Source organism: Periplaneta americana, chromosome 5 (assembly GCF_040183065.1).
Source record: "Periplaneta americana isolate PAMFEO1 chromosome 5, P.americana_PAMFEO1_priV1, whole genome shotgun sequence".
Taxonomy (NCBI): domain Eukaryota; kingdom Metazoa; phylum Arthropoda; class Insecta; order Blattodea; family Blattidae; genus Periplaneta; species Periplaneta americana.
Window position 1 is genome coordinate 86,903,718 of NC_091121.1, and position 22,087 is coordinate 86,925,804.

General features: G+C 34.8%; 1 protein-coding gene and 2 non-coding genes across 3 annotated transcripts; 2 read left to right on the plus strand and 1 right to left on the minus strand.

Annotated features, from left to right (window-relative positions):
- Positions 1 to 793: 793 nt before the first annotated feature.
- LOC138699958 (uncharacterized) lies at positions 794 to 10,100 on the minus strand. The gene is made up of 2 exons (XM_069826194.1): positions 8,488 to 10,100; positions 794 to 2,305 (listed from the first exon to the last, which is right to left on the minus strand). Exons 1-2 carry the CDS (start codon positions 9,406 to 9,408, stop codon positions 2,183 to 2,185), a joined length of 1,044 nt encoding a protein of 347 aa, XP_069682295.1. The 5' UTR covers positions 9,409 to 10,100; the 3' UTR covers positions 794 to 2,182.
- A 570-nt stretch (positions 10,101 to 10,670) lies between these two features.
- TRNAV-CAC (transfer RNA valine (anticodon CAC)) lies at positions 10,671 to 10,743 on the plus strand. The gene has a single exon. It is a non-coding gene; the product is annotated as a tRNA-Val (tRNA).
- A 322-nt stretch (positions 10,744 to 11,065) lies between these two features.
- Positions 11,066 to 11,137, plus strand: TRNAM-CAU (transfer RNA methionine (anticodon CAU)). Its single transcript has one exon. It is a non-coding gene; the product is annotated as a tRNA-Met (tRNA).
- The last annotated feature ends 10,950 nt before the right edge of the window (positions 11,138 to 22,087 follow it).

Genomic DNA, 22,087 nt, shown 5'->3' on the forward strand with positions numbered 1-22,087 from the left:
TTGTGTCGGAGAAATTAATTATTATTAACGTGATTGTTTTTGTTCTGTTAGAACATTTCGTTTTTACGTAGGAATTCTATCATTTAGTTAGTGGTTCCTTTTCCATTAATCCAAGAACATATTGTCTTATTATACTACAAGCTGAAAACTAACTTTGTGGTGTCTGCCATAAACTTGAGTGTGTACGAGTCTTGGCACTGTGAGTGCTAGGGTTGTCAACCCTCCCTATTTCTCGCGATCTCCCATTTTTGGCAGTAATTTTCAATAGTCAAGTTAGTTGGACTCTCACTTTGAGAGAGAAACAGATTAAGGGTGCTTGAGAATAAGGTTCTTAGGAAAATATTTGGGGCTAAGAGGGATGAAGTTCCAGGGGAATGGAGAAAGTTACACAATGCAGAACTACATGCATTGTATTCTTCACCTGACATAATTAGGAACATCAAATCTAGATGGACAGAGCATGTAGCAAATATGGGCGAATCCAGAAATGTATATAGAGTGTTAGTTGGGAGGGTGGAGGGAAAAAGACCTTTGGGGAGGCCGAGACGTAGATGGGAGGGTAATATAAAAATGGATTTGAGGGAGGTGGGATATGATGATAGAGACTGGATTAATCTTGCACAGGATAGGGACTGATGGTGGGCTTATGTGAGGGTGGCAATGAACCTGTGGGTTCCTTAAAAGCCATTTGTAAGTAGGTAAGTGGAAATTTTTAGAACGTTTTTTTTTTTTCAGAAGGAAATTTAAATTACTATTTTGGTTGCAGGAAATAAAACACATCTGAGTATCTTGCATTAAAAATTGTCATTTATTGAAAATATAATTTATGATTTGGACTAATACACCAGTTACATTGCAGTACAATAAAGGAGTCCTGATACTGTACCATTAGTATTCACTGCTACATTTAATTCGGAATATTAATACTGACAAAAGTAATGGTGCACAAGTAATTTCAACAGCATTAACTATTTTTGTCAAATTTCTTGTGTCACTTAAAATTAAGTTAATGCAAATGCATACTTACAGGAATAACTCGTACAAATATTGTGATACATTCAGAATAATCACGAATAGCACAGAGTAGATCTTATCTTACAAATTGTTAGCGCCTTTATTCGGTTATTACCCTTTCCCTGAGAATTTTCACAACATTCCTTGAGATGAATGGTCTTGAAATTGAAGGTATCTTTACAATTTTGCTGTAATAAATTGACATTCAATTAGCTATTTTAATGTGTCAGTAAAATGTACCCCAAAATGTCACAAAGTGCCATGTTTTATACTCGTATATTTTACGAATTAAATATTTTGTATAAGTCTGCATTAAAATTACGCAGATACTTACTCATTTGTAAGATTTCTTGGAAATTGAGTTCATTCTCTACAAGAATAGAGAGGATAGAGCATTTAAAAATAAGAACCTGCCTTCATTTCATGAAAGAAAAGAGAATATGAGAATCTGAACAAAGTAGAATGCAGATTTAAAATTTCGTATACATTTTATAATTTGAAAACTGCAAAAATAATTTGATTTGGCAAAATACTTTTTGAAAAGTAAGTTTTCTTAGGAGTTCTTATGAAAATATTAATATATCGAAGAGAATCTTGTTAAATAGAGGTTTTCAAATACTGGTACCAGTATATAAGACAGAAAAATATGGGGAGGAGGTGGAACTGTTTATGAAGTAGAGGTTTTTAAATATTACTATGGAATGTCCTGCATATTTTTTATCACTGTGCATTAAAGTAACAAAAGTAAGAAACATTTCTTGTGTGAAAGAAAAGTTTTCTGACGAGGATTAAATTACTGCCTAGTTACGGTACGGTATTTTTTTAACATAGATGGTACAAGATACTGAATGTGTAATGCCATATTTTGAAATCTGTTTTCTATTGGAACTAATGTACTTAGATTATTGTGTGTTTGAGATGTACGGAAGTATTTCAAAATTCACTTTGATTTTAAGCAAAATCCTAATTCAAGGAATTAATTTAAGACACGGGGATCTAATTTTGGGTAAGTTTATGGTTGATTTTCCTCTGATACATCTTGTAATGAAGGAACAGAGAAGGCTGCCAGTGATTTATCTTCTGCTTTCTCCTGAAGTTCTGGATTCAAATCTTCCTCTCCTTTTTGTACTAATGGAAACTACTCTTCCACGACACCACCAAGAATAATCTAAATATCTAATGTAATAAATGCCCGGTCTACAATATTGTCAACAGCAGCCTTGGCTTCTTCCTTAATACGCTCTTCAGCTTCTTTAATGGCTGCTCTTTCAACTTCAAGCCTCTCTTTCTCCTGCAATGATAAACAGTTTCAATTTTAGAAAGTTTTCTGTATTCGTTTTTGTAAACTCACATGAGAATAATGACACATTTTCCCAAATGAGGATTTTATATAACTCTGATTATTATGAATTTATATCAAGAACATTTTTATTTGTTTAGTCAACTGTCTGAAGATAGGTCTGAAACTCACAAGTGATAACAACATGGCACCACTTATGAGGCAACTAGGCCAGGAGATAATGAGGTAGAGTGGCCAATTTCTTTCTCCTTCGATTGTATACATCGCTGATTAGCTAAATATTACATTAAACAGACTTCAGATGTATACAAACACTGGCGCAGTGAGGTGCGGGTTGGTAGTAACCCCCTTCCCCCGTCAGAGCCCCATAGAAAAAAAAAAGAAGAAAGAAACGCTGTTGAAGCTCTGAAATATTATAACAGTGGCTTACTTTCAGTAATACACAACATGTTCATAATAATGGCAACTTTCGCTGTAATTACTAGTACTTCTGAATGGTCATTTTCATCACAAGAAAATGTACCTTAGCAACAGCAAAGGAGAGGAGCGCTTAATATATTGGCTGTCATGCACATATATATGTGAGAAAATTTCTGTGAATGAAAACGATCAGCTCAAGGAACTAGCTAAGAAACGCAGAAGGTTGAAATACACTGAGTCCGACTTAAAGGTATAATAAAAATTATGGCTGTCGGTCATTTCCTCACACCTTAATTTTTTTTTCAATAGATAAATGTTTATCATTTAATTGCTTGGCAACACTGTAATGAAAATTTAAAACTGTGCTTACTTATTCTTGATATTCCATGATATTTGATGTTGTAATACATCTACAGTTCGAAATTGTGGTGCTTCACCCCATAACTCAGGAGGGAAGATTGATGTTTCAACATAATTTTGCAGAATATAATTGCAAAATTAAAAATATTCACTAAGGGCTACAAGAGAGGCCTCTGATATTAGTTTTACAAAAACAACTGATACCTCTGGTGGTGGTAAATGGGAAAGACCAAAAAATAAAGGTTTTTAATTGCGGTATTTTCGAATTTCAGATGTTTTGTTTCGAAGCTCCTTTAATTTTCCAAAGTCAACTCTGTCAGAAGTGAAATTACACTGGAAAAATTAATTTTGGTAGCATTATGTAATGCTATTTCATAATCTAACAAAATCTTTGAAATTATGTTTTCCACATATTTGGAGACACAATTTCTTCAGAAAGCACCACATGTTGTATGTTTGGGTATTAGAATTTGGAAAAAAAACAAGTAACCATAGGAATATTGAAAAGCATTAACACATGAATATATGGTGTATATTTAGTAGAAATGGTTGGGAGCATAATAAAAAGTATGTCAGCCAAAATGATGCATTCATTATTCATGAGGAAAGTTAGATTTGTTCTACAAGTTATTGTCATTAAGACAATTTTACTATTGCCGTCCACATAAGAACTATTCTCCAATATGTATAACTACATTTTTGGCAGAAACATATTATAAGGCTTCTTTGGAAGAAGGAACAGGAGGAAGCATTTTACAAAGTGCCATATAAATTGTCTGCCCAAACGAATCAATTTAAGAAAAAATTTCAAAATTAGTATTATTATTTTCTTTAATTTCGGCTGTAATCACTTTTAAGACAATATACATCTTGAAGATGACCCATAAATAGGTCGAAACATGTAAACGAGGTACGTTGAAATTTAACACAGGTAAGTCTTACCATACATATTCCACTTTTAGGAGTTTTGCATATAAATCACCTTTTGCCTTTTTTTTAATGTTGTACGAATTTTTTGTTTTTTAAGTTATTACATATGAAATGTTTCCAAGGTCATCTTGTTTAGTCAATTGTCCGAAGACAGGTCTGAACCTCACAAGTGATACCAACAAGGCACCACTTATGAGGCAACTAGGCCAGGAGATGATGGGATAGGATGGCCAATTTCTTTCCCTCTCCATTGCATACATCGCTGACTAGTTGCATATTACACTAGTCAGACTTCAGATGCATACAAACAATATTGTTCTTCCTCTGACACATATCGTCAAGTGAGATGTACTGCCTAATAACAGATGTACAGTTACCCTTAAAAAGAATGAGACGATTCTTGGTCGTCGGAAGTTAAAGTTCTACAGCGCGGTTCACTCGATATCGACGTAACGATACATAACATGAGAAATAGTACAAGAATTGTTACGAGGACCACAACAAGGACAAGGACCAGAATAAGGATCACGAAGAAGACTGCTATTTAAGGCCAGGATTTCACAACATAGCTCGAGTCACAAAATATCATTGCTTCACTGTACCGAATGGCAAATGCCTGCTAAGGGATCTACATTCTGGACTGCTGCTGTCACTGTCTTGTCTCGGTAGCTCATATAGTAGCGTGTTGGTTCCGCTGTATAACCGAAACGTCTCGTGTTCGATCCCGGGTAAAACTTTTTTTTATTGAGGTGTAATTAATTTGTTCAGAGTTCCTCGACTGTCTAATTTGTCGAAAAATATGGAATAATTTATGCCCAATTTCTGGGTCTTACAAGTTGGCTGAACCTCGTCAAAAAAAAATAAAACTTACTTGGAAGTTAAAAGTATTCTTCCTCAAACAAAAATCATAAGAAACAAAAAGAGACCTGTTAACTTAAAATCTTGTCCACATGCCATCAGCTTCTATTACAGATCTAAGTCGATCCGGCATGGATGTCACGAGATTGTGAAATAAGTTCTGATCCCCGGCGAGATCTTCCCAGGTGTCAACAACTTGATCCCACAATTCGTCTCGATTTCGAGGGCGTCGGTGGGCATAGGGACTATCCTTCTCTTTTTCAATTCCACCCATAAATTTTCGATGACATTCAAATCAGGTGACTTCGGAGGCCAATTAATGATTTCGATCTCGGGTCTCCTTTGAAACCATCTTTGAATGCTTGCAGCATAGTGCACGGGATGGCTATCCTGCTGGAAGAGCAATGTTCCTTCGGGAAAACGTACTCGGGCGGAGGGAAGGAATATATTTTTTCCAGAATGTGCTCGTAAGTTCCCGCATTAAACCGGCTATAGATGCTTCTATAATGCCAGGTCCATCGTAAGACATCCACCCCCAACACGATATGCTAAAGCGCCCCGATCTTTCACGTCGGTGCACATAGCACTGATCATGTCGGAGACCATCCTCACGATAGACACGGACAGGACCTTCGTAATCACTCGAGATGGTTGTTTCGTCGGAGAAAATTACATTTCTCCAATCGAAATCCACTCGATTGGTAGCGAAGGCAAGACGGTCGACAGCTTGTGCTTCCCCCAATATTTCCATTTGCGCACTCCTCCGGCTCCTAATACCGCGGTTCCTCAACCTGCTGATCACAGTCTGTGAAGAGCTGGGAAAGTTAGATACTGCTCTTATTTCGTTAGCAGTCAGAAAGGGGTCCTGTCGAACTGTCTTGAATAAGAGAGCATCCTCTTCCAATGAAGAAATCCGCGGACGCCCAGGAATAGGGCGATTTTCGACCTCCCCTAAATTTTGGTAACGATAACCCACCTCGCGGCTGTACTTCCAGGAACACCGACCAAACGGCCAGGAGATCTAGCCCCATATCCAGCCTCAACTAGAGCTATAACTCGCTGTCTCATGTCACGTCGGTTCGCCATTACGATGAGAAATGAGGGATGACGATAATACTTTAGTGTAGACAATGACTATTTAACGTGATATAGAATTATTGAAATAAGAGGCATCTTGCATAGTAAGAGTTAATAAATCAACCCTAAATTAAATATCTAAATAACAGGATATAACAGGAAGTCCAACTGTTGCGAAACTAATCAAATTAAATCTAAGCTGAAGTAACATGTTTTGTACAAAGAATTAGACTGAATTCCTTTTCGACAGAACCTATAATCAATGGCTTGTCTGAACATGATAAACAAATCCTAAGTGTTTCCAATGTCACTGAACAATTTCAAAATATTAATTTAAAAACTAAGAAAGGATCGTAAATGTTGTATCTAATGATTATTTACATTTATGTCTACAAAATGAATCTTGGAAAAACGTATATGATACTGGTACTACTGATATTAAGAGTTAATGTATTGCATTTTTCACTTAATTTCATAATCACTCCATTGGATTTTCTCCACTCAATCTTGTGAAAAAATTCAAAAGTAAAAACATGTAGATAACGCAGGGACTTCAAAATCTCATGTATTAAAAAGAAGAATCTATATGTAATGAGTTGCAATGTAATGATCCTCATGTTCTTAAATACTGCAAGGAGTACAGTGTAATTTATCAAAAATTATGAAAGAGGGAAATAGAATATATTTGAATAGAAAAGTACAAAATTCAGATAATGCAATTAAATCTATTCGGAATATTATTAAATTTAAACTTGTAGATATCCTAAGAAAGAAAATATTTTTTCACTAAAACCAATGATTATAAAGTAGAGAATCCCAAATCTATTGCAAATTCTTTTAACGTATTATAGTATATAGTACAGAAATATTGACAACTTAAACATTCAAGATTTTGCAAAAGATACTGCAATTGGTTACTTAACAGATGCATTTAATAATTAGTATTAATATATGTAATTAGTCAATAACTGCAACAGTGCTTTTCCATTCAATCATAACATGAATAAAATTGAATGCATACTAAATTAAACACTATTGCAAACACGTAGATAAAATAGTTAAAATTAACTGAAGGTGTGAGAATGAAATAATATCTAAAGCCATACTTTTAACAAAAATTGTTTTGCGCGAGTGCATTTCTTACACATATGGGAAAGCTATTAATAAAATATTGTAATAATTACTCAACAAATTACATAGCCTAAGGACTCTAAACCTTTGTAAAAGTTTGTCTATTATTATATATATTTTTATAATTTCATTTTAATTGTTAGTTTTTAATATATATGCATTTACATTGTATATGTGTGTGTATAAATGCATTCATTAGATTAGATTTATAATATTATAACTTGTAATTTTGTATTGTTTGCGATCATTAACACTTAATCTCAGGACTTTGTAAAACTCTATTTCAACGTTACTTAGCTATTTCAACGTTATTTAGACAAAAAAAATCGTTGTATAGACTAAGAATCGAACTCGCACTCTTCTACACAACACGCAGAAGTCTTACCGTCTGAGCTATTGAAACGACATGAAAGCTTTCCTTTCTGTGTGGAGTGTCGATCTAGTCATGAAGGTCCATTGTCGATTTAACTACACGATTTATGTATATATTTATCTTTCATTTACGTAATATTATCATATTTTTTGCAGTTTTTGAAGTGAATTTCGGAACGATGCTAGTAACAAAACCAAATAGTCTGAATTTAAGTAACTCAATATTCGTTATCTTGTGTATCAGTGCTCTGGTCTCCGATCATGCGCAGTGTCTCACATCTGAGACTTAGGAATATTCAATCGTCTCATCCTTTTTCAGGGAAACTGTACATACCAGCCAGAACTTCAGCCAGAGATAATCAGAAACATTATATGAAGTATTACTATTAAGTTGCAACGGGAGTTTGTTTCATCTCTCCAGGTGAATTGAATACTTTCCTGACCCCTTTAATACCAGGCTACCAGGCATACTATTTCAGCAGAAGTGTTCCCAGATGCTACTCATGAACAGTTAGAAATAATGGACAATGGTGATATAAATCCTGGACCAATAAGTCCAGTGCTAAGTTCTTATACACTGTCACAATTCGGTAAATAGTATCATTCATTTTCTAAAATTTATTTGGAACGATATAGCAGAAAAAAAAAGGATACAGAAGAAAGGATGTGATATTCTACCATGATTGTCAAATATCATAGAAATCTTTTTCTTCCGATGATGCAGTTGTAAAATCTGGTTTCAAACATTGTGGGGTGTGAGGGGAAGGAGAAGGAAAATAGAGAGAGAAACTTAATAAAAAAATAAGTCATTCAAAGTGAATGAAAAAATAAGCAATGCATCAATCTAATTAGGAGAGAGAAAGTGTCATGTCTATGATTTCAAGTGCACATAAAGAAGAAGTAGAAAGGACTATAGAGTAGGCTACATTTTTTGTGAAATTTAACGCTTATTGTCTGTGCTCTGTATAATATGATGCAAAATTGTATCACAGAAAGCGTCTTCTAATTTATTGTAAGCAACTAACCTGACGTTCCTCGTGAATTCGTTGACGTTCATTATTCAGTGCAATAACTTCATCTTCTTTTCGTTGTTTGTTTTCTTGGTTCCACCGCCACTTGAAAAGCCAATGAGCTAAATAGTGTATGGGATCCAGAGGCTGTTTGATAACTATTTCAGCAAGTGCATGAGTTAAAGGTACTCCTAGATATTTTTTTAAATATTCATTATCAGGAATGAGTTCTGCAAATGGTGTTTTGGTGGATGAATCGCTGACTTGCGTCACTGATTCAGGACTTTCAAGGTTAGCCAATTCTTTTGATTGATCTCTTACAATAGGTTTAAAGGTTCCATCAATATATTCTTGTAGAAATGTTTTACTTCCTTCGTATTCCACTATCTCTTGGACACTCTCTTGAGTGGGCATTTGGCTTCCATTAATTTCATAGCTGTCGAAAATTTTACATGGACCTGCACTACCATATGAAGCTGTGTTCGATATTTTACTGCCAACAGATTTTTGTAAATTTCCGTAACTTACATGATTTTTTATACTCTCATGGCTTCTGATGGTGCTCTTAGAAATTCTCACATTTCCTTCACTTTTTACAGAACCTGTGGAATCTCGTACACTTTCGCTGTCTTTAATGGAACTTCGTGGGCTTTCATAGCTTTTAAGAGAACTGCTAACAATATCCTTGGAACCTTTTGCGCTTGTTAGACTTTTAAGTGAGCCTTCGCTCATTTGTGGAGATTCATAACTTCTTATAGACTTTAAACTTGATAATTTACTGGCAGGTGCACTATCTTCCTTCACATTTACCCTTAATATCTCAGCTCTTTTAATATCTTGGTTGCTGCCTTCACCAGGGATATTTTCCTTTTTGAATTCCACATTATTTTCCTCTAGAGATTCTGGAAAGAATTCTGGCTTTTCTCCTTCATCCATGGAATATATCACTAGTAGGCTATTATTTTTATTATTTAGAAGTATTTGATTTTACAAGTTATTAATTAAATCAACACGTAAATCTACCTACAAGTAATATTCCTTATAATTGAAAATCTTTGTTTTAAAATATGAACTTTTATATTATTTTCACATAAGCTAACAGTACCGGTATGTAGTGATTGTTGATTTGGTCAAGGCCACCTCCGTTTTTCACCATACATAGCCTACACATTAAACACCATCCAAGGCTATCGGATCTGTGGTTATCAGTAGCTACCAGTACGTAAAGTTGTGATGAATAGGATGAATCCGGTCCGGTGAATCAGTTACTCTTTAAGATTATTGTAATAAGTTGCCTATATGATCAAATTAAAATAATGAAAGTAATCTTCAAATATTATGCTTTTATGTCTTTTTAGTTGAAGTTTTGGCTAAACTAGCGCTGAGGTAGTTCCTTTTGTACTCCTCTTATACACCTTGCATATACAGTACGAATCCGTGACAGGTTAGGTTTGGTTAGTTTAGGCTTTGGTTAGATCTTGCACATACGATCAACCACAAAGAAACCCTTATAAATTCAACGAAACCACCGGAACTACCTCAGCGCTAGTTTCCCGAAGTTTTACATATGAAATTAATAAGCAAGAGAAAGAGTTTCTGCCGATAATTTTTACACTATCATATTCACTTTAGACTACATACCCAAATTGAAATATTAATAAATTTTGTTCATACTACATACCGGTACTTAATTATAGGTATATTCATTTCGCGATAATTTCTGTTAGGAATACGTTGATAACTTCTGCATGGTACCAATATATCGTTACTACCATGGTTGTGGACATTTTTAATATATATAATAACGGTACTAATCTAGAAACCAGGGACCATTTTCATTTGAGGTGAAACTAACGCTGAGGTAGTTTTCGGTGATTTCGGAAGTGAAAATCGTTGAATTTATAAGGGATTTTTTTGTTTTAGTGGAGATGCAGTTCATCGTATATGCAAAGCATAATAAAAGCCTAAACTAACCAAACCTAACCTGTCACAGATTTGTATATGCCCTGTATGAAGGGAACTACCTCAATCAAAAGTTACCAATTAAATGGTAAAGAAGTATGGAATAAGGTTATGTGATCTATGGTATGTAAATAATACATTTTTATGAGTATGCTATACGGTGAAGTCAATTCTTGCAGGGCAGACACAAAATTTAGCTAACCTGATATTGAGTACTTATGGAACTCTCCCCCATCGTTTCCGTAGTGTAGCGGTTATCACGTGCGCCTCACACGCGCAAGGTCCCCGGTTCGATCCCGGGCGGAAACATACTTTTTGTTTTCCGCTGTGCTAAGTGTAAAGTATTGTGTTCATTTTGTTCTTTAATTAATAATATGGGTATGTCTTTTACTTTTAAATTGCTAAATAGAGAGCCTTGTATAATACGTGAGAAATCGTATGAGAATTAAAACGACTAAAGACTTCATAGTGTCGTGTTTGCATTTAGACCTTAATAATTATAAGTAATTTTCAAAATGTAGCAACAATATTATTGAATATATAAAATTTGGCAACTAAAATATTACCACATAAATAAAGAAGTACTCTACTGTTCATGAAGTACCTAATTTGTCAACACTCGTAACCCGTCAGCAGAGTGGCGCAGTGGAAGCGTGCTGGGCCCATAACCCAGAGGTCCGTGGATCGAAACCACGCTCTGCTAATTTATTATTATTATTATTATTATTATTTTAGAATTGAAAATTGGTTCATGCGTAGATTATTATTATGTTCTTGTATTTCGTAAAACTGATTGAATGATTGTCTTAAATGATCCATGACATTGTGAATATTACTTTAATAATAATAATAATAATAATAATAATAATAATAATAATAATAATAATAATAATAATAATAATAGCAGAGCGAGTTTTTCAATTTTCGATATTTTGTAATGCTCTTCACAAACGTGTATTGCATAACATTTTTTCCACGGTCATATTTTTAAAATTGCAAATACAATATATTTTACATTGAAAATGTAGAGCAATATTATTCGAAAGCCTTCGTAAAACTATATACTGTAATGGTAACAATAAGTGCAGCATATGTAATGGGTCTATTTCAGTATAGTTTTGTGTTATGAAAAATGGTTTCCTTAGCAACAAGTGTCTGTGTGGGAATTCAAACTTTTGAGACATAACAACAGTAGCTGTAAATACAACAAAAACACGATGTAGCCTGCGTATCATCCAGTATCTCAATCTGAGGTAAAAATGATAGCAATAAAATTAATTCTTCTGTTACTAAGCCTACTTCAGTGAATGCAATAAACGAATAAAGTATCGACCTTATCATTGGTGTTAATTATATTTGATACGTAGTTTTGTTTTAAAGGAGATGTGCGTAAAAACTTCGTAACTCCATTACAATATTATTAATGCCATCTATGTTTAAAATCGATTACTAGTCAGCAAAAGTAAAAAAATCGTAGAGCTTTGAACGAGTTTCTGTCCTTAGGCCATTTCAGGTCATGGCTGTGGTAGTGAGAGTTGTAGTGGAAGAAGTCATAGAAGCGGAGAAGATATTTCTGATATTGGAATGGATGCTAGAGATAATGAATGTGTTGGTAAATACAGTACATTGAATTTGCTCTTATTTTTAACTGTTTTATAATGAATTTACTACTATTATAGGGTGACATTTATAGACGGTTATTAGAGGAATAATGACTTTTATGTTTACGTTTAACTAAACTTAATTAAAATTTCATAATTTTAATATTCAATAATTATCAAATAAGGTAATAATAAATTACCTCAAATAAAGAGAAATTGCAATGCGACATGCTATTGCAGAATTATATGTAAAGTAATTTAAATACAAAATAATGTTCACTCGCGTCACGAAGGGGAATTCACAACAGCTTTGATCATCTAACAACATCTGCAAACTGAAATATCGGAAGATTAATCTGCATATGCACTTAATTATCCGTTGTCACATAAAATTTATTTAGGGTTTTCCAAATGAAAGAAAAAAAATCTACGTTACGCGGTCGAACATCTGAACCAGCGTCGTGGTACTACCACTGAAGATGGAGGAGCATTCCTCCGAAACATGTATGTTTTTTAACCGATTTTATTAATTTTATTCAGTCATTGAAAAGTGTTCATATAACTGTATTATATTACTTTTATTATATATAAAACTATCTTACTCATGAACACTGTTGCATCTGACCTAACTTATGTAATTTAATCATGGTTACTAGTGAAGAAAACTTGGTCAATTAGTACCACGACATGCGTCTCCAAATTGAACTGCTAAACAAGAAAATTTGGGTTAACAAAACATGCCTAAAGGAAGATTGTCAGTCTTCCTTAAGCTACGTTATGCGGTCGAACATCTGTACCAGCGTCGTGGTACTACCACTGAAGATGGAGGAGCATTCCTCCGAAACATGTATGGTTTTTAACCGATTTTATTAATTTTATTCAGTCATTAAAAAGTGTTCATATAACTGTATTATATTACTTTTATTATATCTAACTATTTCATAAACCAATGTTAGCGATATGAATAATTCGTCCCTCCTCTGGCAAAGTCGGGGCTAGTTTAGCACGCTCGTAGCGGGGCTAGTGAAATGTCTATGAATAGCACCCTTAGTGTTAGTATACAATAAAATTATACAAAACTTCTAATAATCATCAATAAAATTAACTATTTAAATGTGCAGATTATAAATAAGTTTGTATTGTGTTAGGTTCCTGATTGTTTACTTCTCTGATGACCTAATTTGTTTGAGCAGGAATATGGTTTGTCACCCAGTAAGTATTCGTAGAAATCCACTCGAGATATGTCTCTTACATTAAATTTTATAACATAATTTCTTTAATGAGCTCCAGATGCAGACAAATTTCTCTCTTGGTCCACTGAGATTAGACAAGAGAAAAAAGCAGGCTAATTTCTGATTTTCTGCCAGATGCAGAAAACACACCTGAAAATCAGGACATGTTCGGCGAAATTGGGATGTCTGTTAACCCTAACTTTATATAACTTTTCACATTACGAAACGTCAACAACTGCATCATCTATTTAACTTTCCTTAGACGTACCGTTACCACAACCACTGGAAAAACCTGACTGAACGCTACGCTTCGAGCTTTATTTGTTTATTTTTGTATTTTGTTTACTGTGATACTAAAAATCTGAAGAATTTCGTGTTGAATTAATATTAAGAAAGTTTATTTTTTAACTTCAAGAATTTAACAATCGATTTTACGAACTGCTACAAATTTAACAAGCGGTTTGGGAGGAACGGTGCGAACAGGCTGAATGATACTACCGGTTTCCACAAGAAAATAAACAAAGAAATATCGAAAATATTTTTTACGTAGAATAAGTCTTTCCCCACACCGAGTATGGACCCTCTTTCTGGAATCCGTGGTGAAACAAAAAATGACGATATATTTTAAGTGAATCATAGTGCAAAATTTTTTGTGAGCTGAGACTAACGTTTCTTCATATGAAGAGAAAGTGTATTGAATTCCCTTTATTAATTACGTCTTTTATTATAGACCCATACTCTCCATTTGTAAACTGAAAAATAAACCATTCGAACCAACATAACTGTAGTTTAATTCCCGAAACTGAGTGACATACTCTACATCCCTGATACAGCGCAGCATTTTTTTTCATTATACACTCACGCAGGGGCTAATAAATTATCGTATGAAAATTGGACTTAATTGTATAGATATTGTTTAATATTGACGTCGCACGAACTATTGCCTTTGTGAAGTGTCTCTTCCTAAGGGTACGTACACGTTGGAGCGACGATAAACGATAAAAGAAGCAGCGATGCTATATCAGAGAGAATTGAAGCATGCATTGTTGTTGAGATGTGCATATTGGAGTAACGATAAAAGCGAAGATACACGATAAAAGCGACGAAAATGAAAAGTTCCATTTTCTTCGCTCTTGTCGTTCATATGATCTCTGATTAAGATAATATTAATCTGTATAATTACCGGTGGTTATCAATAGGGCCTATATTCGAATATTAATCGATTTATTATTATTTCGGCGTATTAAATTAATTATTGTAGATATTGGTAAATTGGTCAGTTGTGTATTTATTCGTCATATGTTATGTGATCACAAGAACCAATCACAACACAACGAATTTATACTATATTTGGGATGAGAAACGGGTTTAATTTTATACGTATTTAAGTTATATTAACCTTGAACTTGGCAGCTGATATTTCCTATATATCTTATTTCATTAAGTGGATGCACAGAATATCTTCTAGTGATAAATCAAAATGTTCTCTTCTCGCGTCCTCATTGCTCCGAAATGAACACTTGATTCTTTGATAATACCAAAGCATCGCTAGATCGTTTCTTTCATCGTTTATCGTTGCTCCAACGTGCACGTACCCTAAGGGTACGTACACTTTGGAGTGACGATAAACAATAAAAGAAGTAGCGATGCTATATCAGAGAGAATTGAAGCTTGCACTGTTATTGAGGTGTGCATATTGGAGTAACGATAAAAGCGAAGATACACGATAAAAGCGACGAAAATGAAAAGTTCCATTTTCTTCGCTCTTGTCGTTCATATGATCTCTGATTAAGATAATATTAATCTGTATAATTACCGGTGGTTATCAATATATCCGAATATTAATCGATTTATTATTATTTTGGCATATTAAATTAATTACTTTAGATTATTGGCAAATTGATCAGTTGTGTATTTATTTATCATATGTTATGTGATCAGAAGAACCAATCACAACACAACGAATTTATACTATCTTTGGGATGAGAATCGGGTTTAATTTTATACGTATTTAAGTTATATTAACCTTGAACTTAGCAGCTGATATTTCCTATTTATCTTCTTTCATTAAGTGGATGCATAGAATATCTTCTACTGATAAATCAAAATGTTCGCTTCCCGCGTCCTCGTTGCTCCGATATGAACACTTGATTCTTTGATAATACCAAAGCATCGCTAGATCGTTTCTTTCATCGTTTATCGTTGCTCCAACGTGCACGTACCCTAAGTGATTCGCATACTGAAGTTGACCTGCCAATGGCAGCAGTTTGTTATTGATTTCTCTTTTATACGGCAAACTACTTGTTGCGTTTCTTTGTCTCTTTCTCTTCTTTCTCCTCCCAAACATAACATTATATACTGGCTTCTTTGCAAGTACTACGCATTCAATGTTACGTGACCGCTGAGCGCTGTTTTCGCCACTGTCGTATACAAGACACTTAAGCTGCATCTAACGGTTCAATTTTCCATGTATCCATCGCCGTTGTGCGTATTTCGTTCAACAGTAGCACGTAGCGAGCAATTGATTGCTTTAGATGACCACGAATAAAGTGAAAATTATTTTGTTTGGTGATGGTGGGCTCACAGATATAGTGGGGGACCTTTTAAGCTGAAAATGGCAGCAAGTACGTTTAACTTTATTGAAGATTATCACAATACGATGCCTATGGAGTATTCAATCTCAATTTTGCGAATCAAGTAGGCCTAAGTATTGGAATGATATTTAATATTTATCGCTATTCTAGAGAATTAGCACGGTAGCTTTGAACTGTGCCATTACGTTTATCACCAAATTTAACTAAATACACAATGTCGCCAACATAAGAACATGACGGTGTGTGGCGTCGTCAGAAGGAGAAATTTGTTTTTTTCCCTCTCTCTCTCTACCTCCTTCGTTCTGAACATTAATGAGAGATAGAACCACTTTTAGCGACAAGGTGTATTTGCGTATATATTGCGAGTAGATTATGTGACTTGGATGAGAGGGTCGGAACAAACAGTTTTGCTGTAGCACATGCGCGGACCTCTCATGCAGTGGGAGCGTGATCCTTACTTGAATTTATTTTCGAGTGTACATTGCAGATCAAATGAAGATGATCCCTTCTTGCTCCGGTTACACCCTTGCATATACGAAGTTTAGGTTTGGTTAGTTTAGGTTTTTATTAACCAAGTGCGCGCATGCTCAGACAGACAAGAATTACACCTTTTTGTCATTTCCTTCTGTAAACGTTTCACTATGTCTTGTAAAGTGCCCATTTTATCTCGAACTAAAATATTTGTAGCATTTTCTTTTGTTTCATCACGGTCGAATTGGTTTATCTCTTTGGTATTAATGTTTCTAGTTGGTCATGGCCTTTATGACAGTTTTTGTTTCGTAATATTGATCAACAATAATATAATGACAGCGGTGAATAATTTCATGGCCCCTAAATTTTTTTTTCGTAAAAGGCTAGGTATTTTTCCCTAGGCCACGAATAAAACGGCAACGCGGTCATAATTACGTACTTAACGCTTTGGCGACCATTAACCAGAAATTTACTTTCTGTCAATTGAATGATATTCCGTGAAACAGACCTTTTTCCTCTTCATTTCGTTGTGATAACCTACTTTAAGATCTTACTACATCTGCATTTTCTTTTAGTGCATTCAAAACACCGTCGTAGTACTACATAAAGCTTGCACTTGACTAATGGAGTGATTTATTTAAGAATATAGTCGCAAATTTCACTACCACCATTTCGATTGTCTTTTGTTTGACACGGCTCGGTACGGCCCGGTGACTAGTGGCCAGCGAGTAACGTCGACTACCGACATTGCTCAACCGTCCGTATTATCCAGTTGTTCCATATTTATTAATCAATATACAGTAGGTATATGAATAGTGATGTTGACATTCAACACGGCGCACTGTGTAGACACAAAATCTGCATGCATCTTAATTTGTACGTTCGTTTTCAACTTGATTCTTTCAGTATTCCCCCAGATTTCATGCGTAAACGCATGGAGAATTGAACCGTGTAGATGCACCTTTAGGCGATTACGGAACGTGGGCCATTGAGGGAATCAAAGCATTCGTGGAGGGAGATGACACACACTACTAGTTCGCGGAATCAACATCGGTCAATTTACAACGGATGGGAAGTATGAAGTTACGATACTACATATTATTCAATTTTAGATTATCAGGAACATTATATAGGCCTAAGAATTATTACATTATCTGTTTTGTCAACGCTGTTAAAATTCAAAATATAACCTAATATTATATAAAGCAAAGAAAAGATAGATGATCGGAAAGAGGGAAGAACAGACTTTTGATGATATTTCAATATGTAATAATTTTTTGACACCACGGATGCTGGGAATGGTATTTATTTATACAACAACCTCGAAATGAACTTTTGCAGTAACAGTGTTACTTTTGTTCTGTGTATGATGGCTGATGGAAACGCATTATGGAAAATTTTTAAACAAAGCACAAAATTAGAAATTGTCAATAGAAGTATTATTGCAGTAGAATATATATTATTTTTGCCGGAGTTATTATTGCAGTGTATGATTTTATGGGATTGAAAATTAGCAGTTGGGATTTCGTTTTTGAATAATGGACTATCTTAGTAATAGGAACTCAAATTTCATATCGACATACCATAATTTCTTTCGGTTTTATAGGCCTACTATTTAAAAAAAAATATTGTCTTCTAACTGATCATATTGGGGTAACCGTAATTGTGAAAGTGAAATTTGACTGTCTAAAGTTAATAATATAATAGTATATCGTGTGCACCCAAGTAAAAGTTTGCTGTATTTCAATCGGTAACATCTCATACAAAAATTCAACGTAAATGTCAATGGGGAAGTGAGAGGAAAAACATTTAAAAGGTACGCGAAATCGAATCTTTAGCAAGGGAAATTGGGGATAAGGAATGTGTCTATGTGAGCTCAAAGCCTGTTGACCATTGATCTCACTCTGATTTTCGCCGTTCCATTGAAGGGACATTGGATAATTTTGAAGGGAAAAGCCGAAAATTAACGTAACCTAATAGTTACAAGATAGGTGAGGGGAAAAGCAGATCAGGATCGCCGTAGATGTTAAAGTCTGCACATCGAGCGTGGAACATGGGCGCCGCGATCGTTGCGAGAGAAGGGGATCCGATCGAGTAAACTCTCCCCAGAATATCGAAGGCAATATTCTCAGGTATATAAAGATTACGTCTAGATGTCTTGTCCTAATTTGCTTATGGAATTTAGAAAATTTCTTATATTCGTTTGAGAACGTCAAAACATAATAACACACTGAGGTGCTTATAGGTTGTCAGCACCTACTGTAAGTCCGATACTGCAGATATTCATTATAATATTGATATCTTTTTTTTTCTGGAACACTTCGAGAAGCAACTGAACTAGAAGACTCACATCCCAACTGCTTATCAATGTCATCAAGTTCATATTTATTCGTATTATGATGACGATTCATTATAACAAAACTTACAAAATGTTCGTGTTTATTGTGTTTAAACTTTCAGTTCTTTGATAACACTCCATGGCTGTCAACAACAATCGAACGAATTTATAAATTGTACCAAAAACTCCAATGCATTTGTGACATTATTGTTATGTTACATAAAACGAATAAAAATCCTTCTGAAGAAAGAAAAAATTTTCTATCCACAAAATTCATGGACCCCCAGAATGAGTTTCAGGGACCTCCGAGAGTCCGCGGACGCCACTTTGATAACCACTGACTTCGATGATAGTGATCATTGCTAATGATGATCATGATGATATAATAATAATAATAATAATAATAATAATAAACTTTCAATCAACAGTAAACACAAGTATGGAGTGAGACTCTCAGGTAATATATCGCAAGATCACTCGTTAAAAACAAAGCACAGGGCAAAATCAATACAAAGAACACATGATACTTGTTTGGGGAGAGTTTAATCTCCTTGCAACCGAATCCGGACACTTGTATCTTATATTTGTAGGCTTGAATAATAATAATAATAATAATAATAATAATAATAATAATAATAATAATAATAATAATAATAATAATCATCATCATCATCATCACTCTGGCTTAGGCCATTTGGCCTGTTTCGTTTTCAGGATGTTATTGTTTTCAAAGTTGGTCTCTCCATCTCTTCATGGGTCGGTCCACTCTTCTACCATTAGGTTTATACTTTAATATTTGTAGAGGGATACGGTTTGTTTCCATTTTTTATTATGTGATTGTGCCATTGTAATCTGTATGTATCTATTGTTTCAACAATGTTCTGCATTTGTAATTCTGCACGAATACCACCACCACCACCACCACCACCACCACCACCACTACTTTTTTAAACACCAAAGATATCAAGTTTAAGGGAATTATAATTGTTTAGTTCTACGCATATGGATCGCATAGAAAAACTTGATTGTAATAATTTAAATATTATTTTACTGTGAACGGATGGATGAATACTTGATACTTTAATATTTGTAGAGGGATACGGTTCGTTTCCATTTTTTATTAGCCTATGTGATTGTGCCGTTGTAATCTGTATCTATTACTTCAACAATGTTCTGCATTTGTAATTCTGCACGAATATCACCATCACCATCACCATCACCATCACCATCACCATCACCATCACCATCACCATCACCATCACCATCACCATCACCATCACCATCACCATCACCATCACCACCACCACCACCACCACCACCACCACCACCACCACAACCACCACCACCACCACTACCTTTGTGAACACCAAAGATATAAGTTTAAGGGAATTATAATTATTGCGTTCTCACAGAAAAACTTGACTGTAATAAATTGAGTATGTACTTTACTGTGAACGGAGAAGCGAATACCTACTGTAAATTCCCAGTCATCTGAGGTTAGAAAGGTCCAGAGAGAATCAGTGCGCCACTGACATCCGAATGCGATTTCGTGGAAGGTAGGAAAACCACAGACATACCGGTCAGAGATTCGATCAGCGGTCTGCTAGAATAATGGTAGGGTTGCAACTGCCACCACACTCGGTTTCAACCTGTTGTGCTCGTATACGATCGCATCAATTCCAAAGCATAATATAAAGCACGAGACTTCCGTGCAGTGGCCACTCGCATTATACACCACCTCTTTGTTCTTGGGAGAATTAAACTTCTTGTATGGCGATGGTGTAAAACACTTCATACACTGTCTTCTACTGTTTGTGTGAAACAATTTTCCGTAGTCATCGTTATGAACAAAAACAATTGAAAGGTAAATGGGAAAAATTGGGAATATCTAGTTTTTAACCAGTGCATCAAATGTTAACGCTACTTTATAACGGCCATTTACACTTTTAACCCCTTTGTGATTGGACAGTTCTGTAGTTCTAATTGCCAAGAGCAGAATGCGCATACACAATAAAATTGCAAAAATGGACATTCCCTGCCTTTTTCTCGTACCATTCAAGTTTGCAGATCGTTTTCGACGTCACGAAATTGAAGATTACATTGTATCTACGTTGATTATGAAGACGCGCGTCAATTAGATATATTCAGTTTGGTTAGTTCCCATATAAAGGTTGTTAAAATAGGAAAGAAGCAATTTTATTATCTAAAGATTCAGTTGTGTGTCTGAAATCCTTCGCGCTTTGAATCTCTTTCAATTTGACTGAAAACTATTAATTGATTAATGTACGTATACAGGGTGTAAGAGGTATAAGTGCCGTTCTTTTCACAGCCGTCGGGGACGGTCTACAGCAGGCCTGCAGAAGTTTTGCGCTCTCCGAGCCGGCTCACAGCTCATGAGCGGAATGCAGGTATTAGCTGCGCTCTGTATAAGGGTGGACTGGAAGAAGGGGTGATCTCGTACAAAATGTACACAAGGTGTTCATGAAATGAATTCCCGTTCATTGTTTACAAAACTATCTTGGACTATTGTTAATTAATAAAGAAATATTTATTTTACAGATATAGCTACTTAAATGTACAATATCATTTTGTTATATTTTTATTTATCAGTACATGAAAACGAGGTTTTATGCTGTTGGCAGCTGAAAGCAACAGTAGCCTACTGATCGTAATGAAACATCAGTTACAGATGTTCGATGCCTGCCTTTATTAAAGTTGATTATAGAAAACAATTGCTCACAAATATAAATGTTGAGTCAAACATAGCAATCATTTTCACAGCCAGCCTGTGTAGTAGTGGATATTATTGCTAAGGTTTAATTTTGTAAAAGTCAACCAGACTAATAGTATTATTCAAACGCTCTTTAGCCCTTAGGTCACACTGAAGATCAGCAAGTTCAAGCTGTATATCGTTAAATGTTAAATGTTAAGTTTTATTTAACGACGCTCGCAACTGCCGAGGTTATATCAGCGTCGCCCGTGTGGCGGAATTTTGAGCCTATCGCATTTAAGCACACTTAAATGTTACGAATTAAATTATTTTTGAATTTCAATTAATATTTGCACATAATCGTTTAACATGGGTTCATCACGAGCAGTTTCTATCGTTCGAAAGTGAGCCATATTACCTTCCCGAAATTGACTTACGAAAAGTGTAAGTTTATGACTGAAATCCCGTAATTTATTCAACACATCAACAATGAGCTGGCCTTTTCCCTGAAGAGAGATATTTATAAACTGTTGAAGATGAATAAATTCTAACGTACCCTACCTCATGTAATAATGCAATTTTCAACTCCTGAACCTTTTCACTGCGATCTTCACCAACAAAACCATTGTATCTCTATGCGTGGACTAGTAATGACGCATTATATTATGTTTTCCTCTTTCTTTCAAACTCTTGTGGCAGATAAGTAT

What these genes read in the sequence shown, in the direction of transcription:
- LOC138699958 (XM_069826194.1), bottom strand. Translation starts at nt 9,408, where the DNA reads ATGGATGAAGGAGAAAAGCCAGAATTCTTTCCAGAATCTCTAGAGGAA. An exon ending in GAATTCACGAGGAACGTCAG is followed by an intron (nt 2,306 to 8,487) that starts GTTAGTTGCTTA and finishes TTATCATTGCAG; the next exon opens with GAGAAAGAGAGGCTTGAAGT.